Source organism: Scyliorhinus canicula, chromosome 20 (genome assembly GCF_902713615.1).
Source record: "Scyliorhinus canicula chromosome 20, sScyCan1.1, whole genome shotgun sequence".
Classification (NCBI taxonomy): domain Eukaryota; kingdom Metazoa; phylum Chordata; class Chondrichthyes; order Carcharhiniformes; family Scyliorhinidae; genus Scyliorhinus; species Scyliorhinus canicula.
In genome coordinates this window covers 95,287,308-95,300,835 of record NC_052165.1, presented here as the reverse complement: position 1 = coordinate 95,300,835, position 13,528 = coordinate 95,287,308, and the positions used below count along the sequence as shown (strand labels likewise).

General features: G+C 47.0%; 1 protein-coding gene across 1 annotated transcript in view; it reads left to right on the top strand.

Moving 5' to 3' along the window:
• The first annotated feature begins 8,757 nt into the window (after nt 1-8,757).
• Nucleotides 8,758-13,528, top strand: part of LOC119955133 (sulfotransferase family cytosolic 1B member 1-like) — a 28,123-nt gene continuing 23,352 nt past the window's right edge. The window contains exon 1 of the mRNA XM_038781037.1: nt 8,758-8,974. Within this exon, the coding sequence (XP_038636965.1) occupies nt 8,806-8,974 (169 nt within the window). The 5' untranslated portion in view covers nt 8,758-8,805. The remainder of the gene's footprint in view (nt 8,975-13,528) is intronic.

Here is a 13,528-nt window from a genome sequence, read left to right as displayed (position 1 = left end):
ATCGGTGCGTGTGTGAGTTTGTGAATCAGTGTGTGTGAGTTTGTGAATCAGTGTGTGTATGAGTTTGTGAATCAGTGTGTATGTGTTTGTGAATCAGTGTGTGTATGAGTTTGTGAATCAGTGCGTGTGTGAGTTTGTGAATCAGTGTGTATGAGTTTGTGAATCAGTGTGTATGTGTTTGTGAATCAGTGTGTGTATGAGTTTGTGAATCAGTGCGTGTGTTAGTTTGTGAATCAGTGTGTATGAGTTTGTGAATCAGTGTGTGTGTGAGTTTCTGAATCTGTGTGTGTGTGAGTTTGTGAATCAGTGTGTGAGTTTGTGAATCAGTGTGTGTGTGAGTTTGTGAATCAGTGTGTGTGTGAGTTTGTGAATCGGTGCGTGTGTGAGTTTGTGAATCAGTGTGTGTGAGTTTGTGAATCAGTGTGTGTATGAGTTTCTGAATCTGTGTGTGTGTGAGTTTGTGAATCAGTGTGTGTATGAGTTTCTGAATTTGTGTGTGTGAGTTTGTGAATCAGTGTGTGTATGAGTTTGTGAATCAGTGTGTGTGTGTGAGTTTGTGAATCAGTGTGTGTGTGGGTGTGAGTTTGTGAATCAGTGTGTGTGAGTTTCTGAATCTGTGCGTGTGGGAGTTTGTGAATCAGTGTGTATGTGTGAGTTTGTGAATCAGTGTGTGTGTGGGTGTGAGTTTGTGAATCAGTGTGTGTATGAGTTTGTGAATCAGTGTGTGTATGAGTTTGTGAATCAGTGTGTGTATGAGTTTGTGAATCAGTGTGTGTATGAGTTTGTGAATCAGTGTGTGTATGAGTTTGTGAATCTGTGTGTGTGTTTGTGAATCAGTGTGTGTGTGAGTTTGTGAATCAGTGAGTGTATGAGTTTGTGAATGGGTGTGTGTATGAGTTTCTGAATCAGTGTGTGTATGGGTTTGTGAATCAGTGCATGTATGAGTTTGTGAATCAGTGTGGGTGTGAGTTTGTGAATCAGTGGGTGTGTGTTTGTGAATCAGTGTGTGTATGAGTTTGTGAATCAGTGTGTGTATGAGTTTGTGAATCAGTGTGTGTATGAGTTTCTGAATCTGTGTGTGTGTGTGAGTTTGTGAATCAGTGTGTGTATGAGTTTGTGAATCAGTGTGTGTGTGTGAGTTTGCGAATCAGTGTGTGTGGGTGTGAGTTTGTGAATCAGTGTGTGAGTTTCTGAATCTGTGCGTGTGGGAGTTTGTGAATCAGTGTGTATGTGTGAGTTTGTGAATCAGTGTGTGTGTGGGTATGAGTTTGTGAATCAGTGTGTGTATGAGTTTGTGAATCAGTGTGTGAATGAGTTTGTGAATCCGTGTGTGTATGAGTTTGTGAATCAGTGTGTGTATGAGTTTGTGAATCTGTGTGTGTGTTTGTGAATCAGTGTGGGTGTGAGTTTGTGAATCAGTGTGTGTATGAGTTTGTGAATCAGTGTGTGTATGAGTTTGTGAATCAGTGTGTGTATGGGTTTGTGAATCAGTGCATGTATGAGTTTGTGAATCAGTGTGGGTGTGAGTTTGTGAATCAGAGTGTGTATGAGTTTGTGAATCAGTGTGTGTATGAGTTTGTGAATCAGTGTGTGTATGAGTTTGTGAATCTGTGTGTGTGTTTGTGAATCAGTGTGTGTGTAAGTTTGTGAATCAGTGTGTGTATGAGTTTGTGAATCAGTGTGTGTATGGGTTTGTGAATCAGTGCATGTATGAGTTTGTGAATCAGTCTGTGTGTGTTTGTGAATCAGTGTGTGTGTTTGTGAAACAGTGTGTGGATGAGTTTGTGAATCAGTGTGTGTGTATGAGTTTGTGAATCAGTGTGTGTGAATTTGTGAATCAGTGTGTGTGTATGAGTTTGTGAATCAGTGTGTGTGAATTTGTGAATCAGTGTGTGTGTATGAGTTTGTGAATCAGTGTGTGTGAATTTGTGAATCAGTGTGTGTGTATGAGTTTGTGAATCAGTGTGTGTTTGTGAAACAGTGGGCGAGATTCTCCGCAAATGCGGAGAATCATAAAGGTTGCCGTGGGACAGGCCGTGACCCACAGCAGCCTTCACGTCCGCTTCCGGGGCCTATTCTCCCCCCCCCCCTCCCCCCGGGTGGGGCTAGGAGCACGGCCCCGTGTGTCACGGCGGCGCGGCCTTGACAACGGTCGTCAAGGCCGCACGTCAAGCCGGCTGACGCGGCCGATGACTTAGGCCGCGCATGCGCAGGTTGGACAGCGCCAACCCGCACATGCGCAGTTGCCGTCTTTTCCCTCAGCCGCCCTGCAAGACGTGGCGGCTTAACCTTGCGGGGCGGCGGAGGGAAAAGAGTGCATCTGTTACGGACGCACGGCCCGCGATCAATGGGCACCGATCACGGGCCTATGCCCCCCCTTGGTATGACCGTGGTACTGCCATGCCAATCGGGCCCCCAGATGACCCAAACGGGCATCTGGTGCCCGTTTCAGGACGGCAGCGAGCAGGTGTGTTTGCTGACGTGTTGAAACGGGCGCGAAGGCCCGGCCGTACGGCCCCGGAGAAACGCCGCTCGCTGTAAAAAGCGGCGAGCGGCGATTCGTGGCGCGGGGGAGATTAGAGGGAGGGCGTGAAAAATGTCAGGAGGCCCTCCCGCTATTCTCCCACCCGGCGTGGGGGGCGGAGAATCGCGCCCAGTGTGTGTGTTTGTGAATCAGTGTGTGTGTATGGGTTTGTGAATCAGTGTGTGTATGAGTTTGTGAATCAGTGTGTGTATGGGTTTGTGAATCAGTGCATGTATGAGTTTGTGAATCAGTGTGGGTGTGAGTTTGTGAATCAGTGTGTGAATGAGTTTGTGAATCCGTGTGTGTATGAGTTTGTGAATCAGTGTGTGTATGAGTTTGTGAATCTGTGTGTGTGTTTGTGAATCAGTGTGGGTGTGAGTTTGTGAATCAATGTGTGTATGAGTTTGTGAATCAGTGTGTGTATGAGTTTGTGAATCAGTGTGTGTATGGGTTTGTGAATCAGTGCATGTATGAGTTTGTGAATCAGTGTGGGTGTGAGTTTGTGAATCAGTGTGTGTATGAGTTTGTGAATCAGTGTGTGTATGAGTTTGTGAATCAGTGTGTGTATGAGTTTGTGAATCTGTGTGTGTGTTTGTGAATCAGTGTGTGTGTAAGTTTGTGAATCAGTGTGTGTATGAGTTTGTGAATCAGTGTGTGTATGGGTTTGTGAATCAGTGCATGTATGAGTTTGTGAATCAGTCTGTGTGTGTTTGTGAATCAGTGTGTGTGTTTGTGAAACAGTGTGTGGATGAGTTTGTGAATCAGTGTGTGTGTATGAGTTTGTGAATCAGTGTGTGTGAATTTGTGAATCAGTGTGTGTGTATGAGTTTGTGAATCAGTGTGTGTGAATTTGTGAATCAGTGTGTGTGTATGAGTTTGTGAATCAGTGTGTGTTTGTGAAACAGTGGGCGAGATTCTCCGCAAATGCGGAGAATCATAAAGGTTGCCGTGGGACAGGCCGTGACCCACAGCAGCCTTCACGTCCGCTTCCGGGGCCTATTCTCCCCCCCCCCCCCTCCCCCCGGGCGGGGCTAGGAGCACGGCCCCGTGTGTCACGGCGGCGCGGCCTTGACAACGGTCGTCAAGGCCGCACGTCAAGCCGGCTGACGCGGCCGATGACTTAGGCCGCGCATGCGCAGGTTGGACAGCGCCAACCCGCACATGCGCAGTTGTCGTCTTTTCCCTCAGCCGCCCTGCAAGACGTGGCGGCTTAACCTTGCGGGGCGGCGGAGGGAAAAGAGTGCATCTGTTACGGACGCACGGCCCGCGATCAATGGGCACCGATCACGGGCCTATGCCCCCCCTTGGTATGACCGTGGTACTGCCATGCCAATCGGGCCCCCAGATGACCCAAACGGGCATCTGGTGCCCGTTTCAGGACGGCAGCGAGCAGGTGTGTTTGCTGACGTGTTGAAACGGGCGCGAAGGCCCGGCCGTACGGTCCCGGAGAAACGCCGCTCGCTGTAAAAAGCGGCGAGCGGCGATTCGTGGCGTGGGGGAGATTAGAGAGAGGGCGTGAAAAATGTCAGGAGGCCCTCCCGCTATTCTCCCACCCGGCGTGGTGGGCGGAGAATCGCGCCCAGTGTGTGTGTTTGTGAATCAGTGTGTGTGTATGGGTTTGTGAATCAGTGTGTTTGTGAAACAGTTTGTGTGTATGAGATTGTGAATCAGTGTGTGTGGGAGCTTGTGAATCAGTGTGTGTGGGAGCTTGTGAATCAGTGTGTGTGTATGAGTTTGTGGATCAGTGTGTGTATGAGTTTGTGAATCAGTGTGTGTGGGTTTGAGTTTGCGAATCAGTGTGTGTGTATGAATTTGTGAATCAGTGTGTTTGTGTGTGAGTTTGTCAATCAGTGTGTGGGTGTGAGTTTGCGAATCAGCGTGTGTATGAGTTTGTGAATCAGTGTGTTTGTGAATCAGTGTGTGTGAGTTTGCGAATCAGCGTGTGTATGAGTTTGTGAATCAGTGTGTTTGTGAATCAGTGTGTGTGAGTTTGTGAATCAGTGTGTGTGAGTTTGTGAATCAGTGTGTGTGTATGAGTTTGTGAATCAGTGTGTGTATGAGTTTGTGAATCAGTATGAGTGTGTATTTGTGAATCAGCGTGTGTGTGTTTGTGAATCAGTGTGTGTATGAGTTTGTGAATCAGTGTGTATGAGTTTGTGAATCAGTGTGTGTATGAATTTGTGAATCAGTGTGTGTATGAGTTTGTGAATCAGTGTGTGTGTGAGTTTGTGAATCAGTGTGTGTATGAGTTTGTGAATCAGTGTGTGTATGAGTTTGTGAATCAGTGTGTGTGATCGTGGGTGTGAGCATATATTAGTGTGTGTGACGGTCAGTGTGTATGTGTTTGTAACTGTGCATGTGAGTATGTGAGTGTCTGTCGATGTTTGTAACTGTATATGAGTGTGTGTTTATGTGAATCTTGTCTATGAGTATGTGTGAATGTGTATTTGAGAGCATGTGTGTGTGCGTAAGTGAAAGAATGTGTCTATGTGAGTGTGTGTGTATGTGTGAATGTGCGTGTTTGAGAGCGTGTGTGTGTGAGTAGGTGAAAGAGTGGGTCTATGTGAGTGTGTGTCTGTGAGTGTGTGTGATGGAGAATGTGTGTGTGAGTGTGAATGTGGAGAGGATGTTTCCACCAGTAGGTGAGTCTGGAACCCGAAGGCACAGCCTCAGACCAAAGGGACGATCCTTTAAAACAGATGAGGAGGAATTTCTTCAGAGAGTGGTGAATCTGTGGAACTCTTTGCCGCAGAAGGCTGTAGGGGCCAAATCACTGAGTACGTTTAAGACAGAGATAGATAGGTTCTTGATTAATAAGGGTATCGGGGGTTATGGGGAGAAGGCAGGAGAATGGGGATGATAAAAATATCAGCCATGATTGAATGATGGAGCAGACTCGATGAGCCAAGTGGCCTAATTCTGCTCCTATGTCTTATGGTCTTATTGGAGCAGGCCTGGGACAGACATGTGGACATGAGAGCAAGATTCTGGAAATGTCGAGTGGCGGGGAGGTTGGGGGTCGATCTTATGGACTGAGTGAAGATATTCTGCCAAGTGATCGCCCAGTCTGTGTTTAACCGTCCAAAAGTAGAGGAGAGCGCATTGGGAGCAGTGATTATTTCAGATTCCAAAGTTTTGATGTCAACGTAAGAATTTCCGTGTCCTGTTGCCTAGTGAGTAATTAGTTGTGCGCGTGAAAACTGAGCTCTGGTCTCACACCCACACCAAACAATTCTGAAACACAAAAGCAGAATGATTGTGATACCAACTTGGCTTTTCCTGTTGGTCCAGCTCTGGGATGTAACTAGCGTGAGAGTGGGAGCTCGCAACAGTCCTGTGGGAAAGGAGAGTGAGGAGGACACACTGGGAAACCCAAGGTGAAGTGAATAGAGTGTGTGAGCGTTCGAGAATGGTTCAGTCTGAGTGTGTGATGGAGAGCCTTTCTTCATGTGGATATGTGAGAGATTGTGTGTGAGAGAGATTGTGTGTGTGTGAGATATTGGGCGTGTGTGTGCAATGTATAGAAACATGCAGAGAAAATAGAAGGAGGAGGCCATTCAGCCCTTCGAGCCTGCTCTGCCATTCATTATGATCATGGCTGATCATCAAGTTCAATACCCTGATCCCACCTTCCCCCCATATCCCTTTAGCCCCAAGAGCTTTATTTAATTCCTTCTTCAAATTACAGAACGTTTGGGCTTCAACTACTTTCTGTGGGAGTGAATTCCAGATTCCCCACTCTCTAGGTGAAGATCTTTCTCCTCACCTCAGTCCTAAAAGGTTTATCCCTTATCCTCAAACTATGACCCCTAGTTCTGGACTCCCTCACCATCTACCATGTCTCATCCTGTTAGAATTTTACAAGTTTCTATGAGATCACCTCTCACTCTGTAAACTCCATTGAATATAATCTTAATCAATTTAGTCTCTCCTCATATGACAGTCTCACCCTCTCAGGAATCAGCCTGGTAAACCTTTGCTGAATTCCCTCCATAGCAAGAACATCAAGGGTTAGGTGGATTGGCCATGCTAAATTGCCCGTAGTGTCCTAAAAAGTAAGGTTAAGGGGGGGGTTGTTGGGTTACGGATATAGGGTGGATACGTGGGTTTGAGTAGGGTGATCATTGCTCGGCACAACATCGAGGGCCGAAGGGCCTGTTCTGTGCTGTACTGTTCTATGTTCTATCCTTCCTCAGATAAGGACAAGGATAAGGATTGTGTGTGTGAGAGAGAGAGATTGTGTGTGTGTGTCAATGTGTATGAGTGGGAGTCTCTCTCTCTGTATCCCTCGCTGTCCCTTTCTCTGAATCTTCATCTGTATCTGTCCGTCTTTGTCTTTATCTTTCTCTCTGTTTCTCTCTCTCCAATCTATTTAATTCTCTCCTCTCTTTCTATCTCTTTCTCTGTGTCTCCATATCACTCTCTCATTCTCTCCCGCTCTATCTGTGTGTCTCTCTCGTTGTCTCTGCCTTTTTTTTTGTTTTGAATTTAGAGTACCCAATTCATTTTTTCCAATTAAGGGGCAATTTAGTGTGGCCAATCCATCTACCCTGCACACCTTTGGGTTGTGGGGCGAAACCCACGCAAATACGGAGAGAATGTGCAAACTCCACACGGACAGTGACCCAGAGGCGGGATCAAACCTGGGACCTGGGCACCATGAGACTGCAGTGCTAACCACTGTGCTGCTCTTGGGTGTGTGATCATGCTCATTTTTATTTTGAGTGTGTGTGTATATGAGTGCGTGTGTATATGTTTGTGATTGTGTGAGTTTGTGTGTGCGAGAGTCCAGGAATCTGAGTGTGTGTAATTGTGTGGGAGAGTCTGCGTGTGTGAAGGGCAGTCTGTATGTGTTTGTGATTGCGTGAGAGTGTGTGTGAGTATATGTATGTGTCAGTGGGTGTGTGAGTGTGAGTTTCAGTGCATTTGTGATTGTGATTGTGGGAGTATCGGTATGAGTGAGGGTCAGTGTATGTGTGTGTGTGAGCATGTGTCAGTGTGTGTGTTTGTAATTATGTGTGCGAGTGTGTGCACGTGACTCTTGTCTTTGTGTGTGTGTGTGTATGTGAGTGTGTCTGTTTGTAAGTGAAAGTGAATGTATGTGAAAGTGCATGATTGTGTGTGTGAGTATGTGTGTATGAGTTTGTGTGTATGTGAGTGTGTGTACATCTGGGTGTGTGTGTGTATCTGAGTGTGTGTGTGTGTGTATCTAAGTGTGTGAATGTGTGTGAGTGTGAGCGACTATCTGAGTATGTCTGGGTGAGTGTGGACATGTGTGTGAGCGTGAGTGTGCTTTTGTATGTATGCGTGTGTCAGTGTGAACGTGTGTGCGTGAGCATGTGTGTGTATGTGAGTTTGTGTGTGTGTGTATATGAATGTGAGCGTGTATCTGTGCGTGTGAGTGTATCGGGGTGTGTGAGTGTGTGTGAGCGAGTATCTATGAGTGTGTGTATGAGCGTGTGTGTATGAGAGTGTGTCAGTGTATGCGAGTGTGAGAATATGTGTGTGTATGAGTGTGTGTCAGTGTGAGAGTGTGTGTGTGAGTGTGTATTTCACTGTGTATGGGTGTATATTTGAGGATGTCTGTAACGGTGTGAGTGTAACTGTGTCTTAGTGAGTGCTGTCACTGTCTTATTGGAGACTCTCTTGTTTTGTTATGTTCTTGGCGTAGCATAAGCTGCTTCCTTGATGTTCACTCTGACAAAGGAAGGATCAGACGTGGAGATAACTTTAGCACATTTATTGAACTATCAACAATTCTCCTACTTGGATTCGACTCTTCTGTTAATCCTTCTATAGCTACTCAGACTGACGAACCAGTCTGCTACAATCCACGTGGTGGGTGTGATGTTCAATCAACCCTGTGTCTGTACTCACTGAGTGTCTCCACTGGAAAGAGGAAGATCATGTGTGCTGTGTCCTTTATATATGCATTGGTGTAATGCCCTCCTGTGATCGTGTCACCTCTGTGTGTATCGTGAATGCCCATTGGTCGTGTCCTATCTTATTGACCTATTGGTGGAATGTCTGAGTGTCATGTCTCTGGTGCTCCCTCTGGTGTCTATCTAGTCTACGTGTATTTAGATTAACCCCTTGTGTATTTACAGTGATGCATATCACCACATCTCTAACTCTCCTGCCCTGCCCCCATCACTGCGTTGCACAATTTTCACTCGGCCAACTTCATTGTTTGCGGAATCTCCATTCAATTCTTGTGTGTGACAGGCAGACCGGGAAGCAGGCACCAGAAGAGATCGAGGTCCCGGAGACAGCTGACTAACATGTCGAGGCACGATGGGCCAGGGGGAGGCAGCGCTGAGATCCAGAGGCCGAAACTAGTGCCCTTGCATGGCGTTCCTATGCCGGACATCTTTCTGGAGAATTGGGAGGCTGTGGCTAAATTCCAGGCGGATCCCCAGGACCTTCTGATTGCTACCTATCCCAAAGCAGGTGACGGCCGCGTTAGCAAATGGTCCAGAAATTTATATTCATGTGTGCGTCAGGCATAAGTTACAGCTTTTTTACTTTTCAACTTGAAGATTGATCTTAATTTACCTTTCTGTAGTCGCATGTGGAGGAAACTTGAGTTTTAATTTCATTTGAAATGTTGCCTGCATTTCAATGAGGTTTTACGACCCTGAAAGTAGGGGGGGTGGAGGGGAATGATGCTGTTGCCTAGCAACAGGGGGCCCACAGAGAAGAACAAAACAGTTTCAGTTCAGTTGCAAGAGAACGACCCAGATGGAAACATCAGTTCACAGAAAGCACGGGGACGGGCGGGACATGGAAACGGGGCAGACAGTAAGTCCCAAATTGAAGAATGGGGTTCCTCAAAAGCAAGGGGACGAGCAGAACAAAGAACAATACAGCACAGGAACAGGCCCGTCGGCCCTCCAAGCCTGTACCGGTCATGATACTAACCTTTGCCAAAACCCTCGGCGCTTCTTTGTGCCGAACCCTCTATACCCATCCTATCTATGTGTTTGTCAAGATGCCTTTTGAACGCCATTAATGTATCTACTTCCACAACGTCCCTTTGCAACGCATTCCATGCATTCACCACCCTCTGCATAAAAAACCTGCCTCGCACATCTCCTCTAAACTTTGCCCCATAGACCTTAAACCTATGCCCCCTGGTGACTGACCCCTCCACCCTGGGAAAGAGTGCCTGCCCATCCACTCTATCCATGCCCCTCATAATCATATAGACCTCTATCAAGTTACCCCTCAACCTCCATCTTTCTAATGAAAACAGTCATAGTCTATTCAGCCTCTCCACATAGCTAACATCCTTCTGGTAGGATGGCGACCAGAATTGTGCGCAATATTCCGTGCGGCCTTACCAAGGTTCTATACAACTGTAGCATGACTTGCCAGTTTTTACACTGATGCCCCGTCCAATGAAGGCAATCATTCCGTCTGCTTTCTTGATTACCTTGTCTACTTGTGTTGCCACCTTCAAAGATCTATGGGCATCCAGATTTCTCTGACTTTCAACATTCCTAAGAGTTTTGCCATTTATGGTATACTTCCCCTGTTAGACATACCAAAATGCATTACCTCATATTTGTCCGGATTAAATTCCATTTGCTATTTCTCTGCCCAAGTCTCCAACCTATCTATGTCCTGCTGTATCCTCTGACAATCCTCAACACTATCTGCCACTCCACCAACCTCGGTGTTATCCGCGAACTTACTAATCAGACCAGCTACATTTTCCTTCAGATCGTTTATATACACTACAAACAACAGAGGCTCCAGCACAGATCCCTGTGGAGCACCACTAGTCACAACCTTCCATTCAGAAAAACACCCTCCTACTGCTACCCTTTGCCTTCTGTGACCGAGCCAGTTCTGCATCCATCTTACCACCTCACCTCTGATCCCGTGCGACTTCACTTTTTGTACCAGTCTGCCATGAGGCACCTTGTCAAAGGCTTTACTGAAGTCCATGTAAACAACATCCACCGCCCTCCCCTCATCAATCATCTTTGTCACCTCCTCAAAAACCCCAATCAAGTTCGTGAGGCATGACCAACCCTTCACAAAACCATGCTGTCTATTGCTTCTGAGTCCATTTGTTTCCAAATGGGCATAAACCCTTCAGAAGGATGTTCCAAGTTGACCTTTTTGTCAAATGGAAGGAACATGAATGGGTGGGGGGAGGTGGGAAAGGTTTCTCTTCAGTGAGGAGCGAGGAGCAGAGGCTTCAAATTGAAAGACAAGGCCACAGAGCGGAAAAAACGTGTGCCAGAGGACCTAATGGAATAGCCAAATGTGTGTAACTCCTTACTACAGGCCTGAGAAGCAGTGACGTTCATTTGGCATGGCCCAGAGGGGGGGGGGGGGGGGGGGGGGGGGGTTTCAGAGTTTGCGGCATCTGACCACATTTTGCCTGTTGGCTTCCTGTGTAATTACTGAGATCATTGAAGTATTAGGTAGGTTTTGTAACTTAATTCAGAACATCCTTACGAATTTGAATATATCTATAAAGTTGGGGGTGAAGGAATAGTATATTATAGTTAATCTTTTCTTGTTTGATAAATCTTTTAATCTTTTGTTAAAAGTTCATCAGCTGACTCCTTTGACTCTGTTCAGTAGTAGCTCTCCATGTTTCGAAACGATTAATTAAAGTTAGGATCTAGCAAACCAGGTTCCATACTGAGATCTGACTTGACCAATGGTAATGTCAGCTGGGACCGTAACAGCCGTCCCCCCAACACCTGCTCCTCCATCCGACGTCAAGCCATGGAAAGCAGATAGACCTCAAACACCAAAGCCTCGCAGTTAGGCCTCAATGAATGCAGCCTCTTACGTAGGCCTCAAAGAGTGCAGCCTCTCGCGTGGGCGTCAGAGACTGCAGCCTCTCACCTCGGCCACAAATTCCACAGCCTCTCACTGGGCCTCACACACACCGCAGCCTCTCAGCTGGCCCTCAAATCCTACAGCAACTCAAACAGGCCTCAAACTCCGAAACCTCTCACCTGGGTCTCAAACACTCCAGCCATCCACCTAGATCTCAATCACCACATCCTCTCACCTCAGACTCAAACATCGCAGCTGCTCACCTGAGCCACAAACTCAGCGCACCTTCATCTAGACTTCAAACACCGCAGCCTTTTGCCGAAGCCTAAAACATTGCAGACTCTCACCTTGGCCTAAAACTGAACAGCTGCTCATCTGGGCCTCAAACACTGCAGCCTTTCACCTAGGCCTTTCACTTAGGCCTCAAATACCGCAGCCTCTCCCCGAGGCCTCAAACCCCACACAGCCTTTCACCCGGGCCACAAATATAGCAGCCTCTCAACTAGGCCACAAATACAGCAACTTCTCCCCTGGACAACAAACACCACAGCCTCTCACCTAGACCTCACACTCCGTAGCTTCTCACCTAGGCCCCAAACTCCTCAGCTTCTCATCTAGGCTTCTTCCGAGAATTCCTAGGCAAAAATTTGTTAATCTATCAGAATATGGCTGGTCAGTGCAAAAACTCACAGAATGGTTCAAGTGCAGAAGGAGGCCATTCTCGCATGTGTCAAATAAGCAATTCATCAATACAGTCCCCCCCTTCCCCCTCCCAGCCTTCTCCCCGTGACCCTGCACATTCTCCCTTCTCCGATATCAATCCGATTCCTTCTTGAATTCCTCGCTCGAAGCTGCCTCCTCCACACTCTGGGGCAGTGTGTGCCAGACCCTCACCACTCGCTGTGTGAAACTGTTTCTCCTCGTGTCTCCCTCGCTTCTCTCACCGATCGTCTTCAATCTGTGTCCCCCTCCCTCTGCTTCTCCATCCTCAGACCAATAGGAACGGTTTCATCCCTCGCCTCTCTCCGGGATCCCCTCCTGATATTGTACCTCGACCCAAATCTCCTCTCAACCTTCTCCGAGGAGAACATTTCCCAACTACTCCGATCTCTCCCCATCACCGAAGCTTCCTCATCCTTTGAACCATTCGCATCAATCTTGTCTCCACACACTCTCTCTGTGTTTCTCTCTGTCTTTCTGTTTGTCTCTTTTTCTGGTGCTCTCTCTCTCTCTCTCTCTGTGTTTCTCTCTGTCACTCTCTCACACTTTCTCTCTCTCTCTATCTCTCTCTCCTTCTCACTCTGTCTTCCTCTCTCTCTCTCTGTGTTTCTCTCTGTCACTCTCTCTCACTTTCTCTGTCTCTCTCTCTCTCTGTGCTTGTCTCTGATCCTCTGCTTGTCTCAGTTTTTGTCTCTCTTTGTCTCACTGTCTCTCTCTCTGTCTCTCTCTCTTTGCCTACTTCACTGTCTCTCTCTCTCTGTTTCTCTCTCTCTCTCCCTCTGTCTCTCCCTCTGTCTCTCTGTCCCGTCTGTCTCTCTCTCGCTGTCTCCCTCTCTCTATCTCCCTCTCTGTCACTCTGTCTCTCTCTCCCTCTCTCTCTGTGTCTCCCTCTTTCTCTGTATCTCTCTCTCTCTCTCTGTCTCCCCCACTGTCTCTGTCTCTCCCTCTCTCTCTGTATCGCCCTCTTTCTCTGTATCTCTCTCTCTACAATTCCTCCACATCCTTCTTGTAGTGCAGTTACCAGAACTGGCCACATTAGTCTAGTTGAAGCTGAACTGGCGTTTGATACCAGTTTAACAGAGCTTCCTGGCTCTTGTACTCTGTGCCCGTTAATAACCCCAGGGTGTTGTATGTTTTATTAACCCCACTGTCACCCTGTCCTGTCACTTTCAATGATTGATTCACATGTACCCCCAGGTCCCTCTGCTCTTTCACCCACTTTAAGATTATTTAATATTGTCAATCCACCTTTTCCCCACCAAAATGAATCAATTCACACTCCTCCGCACTGATCTGGCACACGGGTACCCACTCCACCAACTTGTTTATGTCCTTTTGAAGTTACACACTGTCTTCCGTAAAGTTTACCATACTTCCAAGTCTTGTGTCATCTGCAAACATTTAAATTATCTCTTGCACATCAAGATTATTAACATATATCAGTAAAAGCAAGAGTCCCAATACAGACTCCTGAGGAAC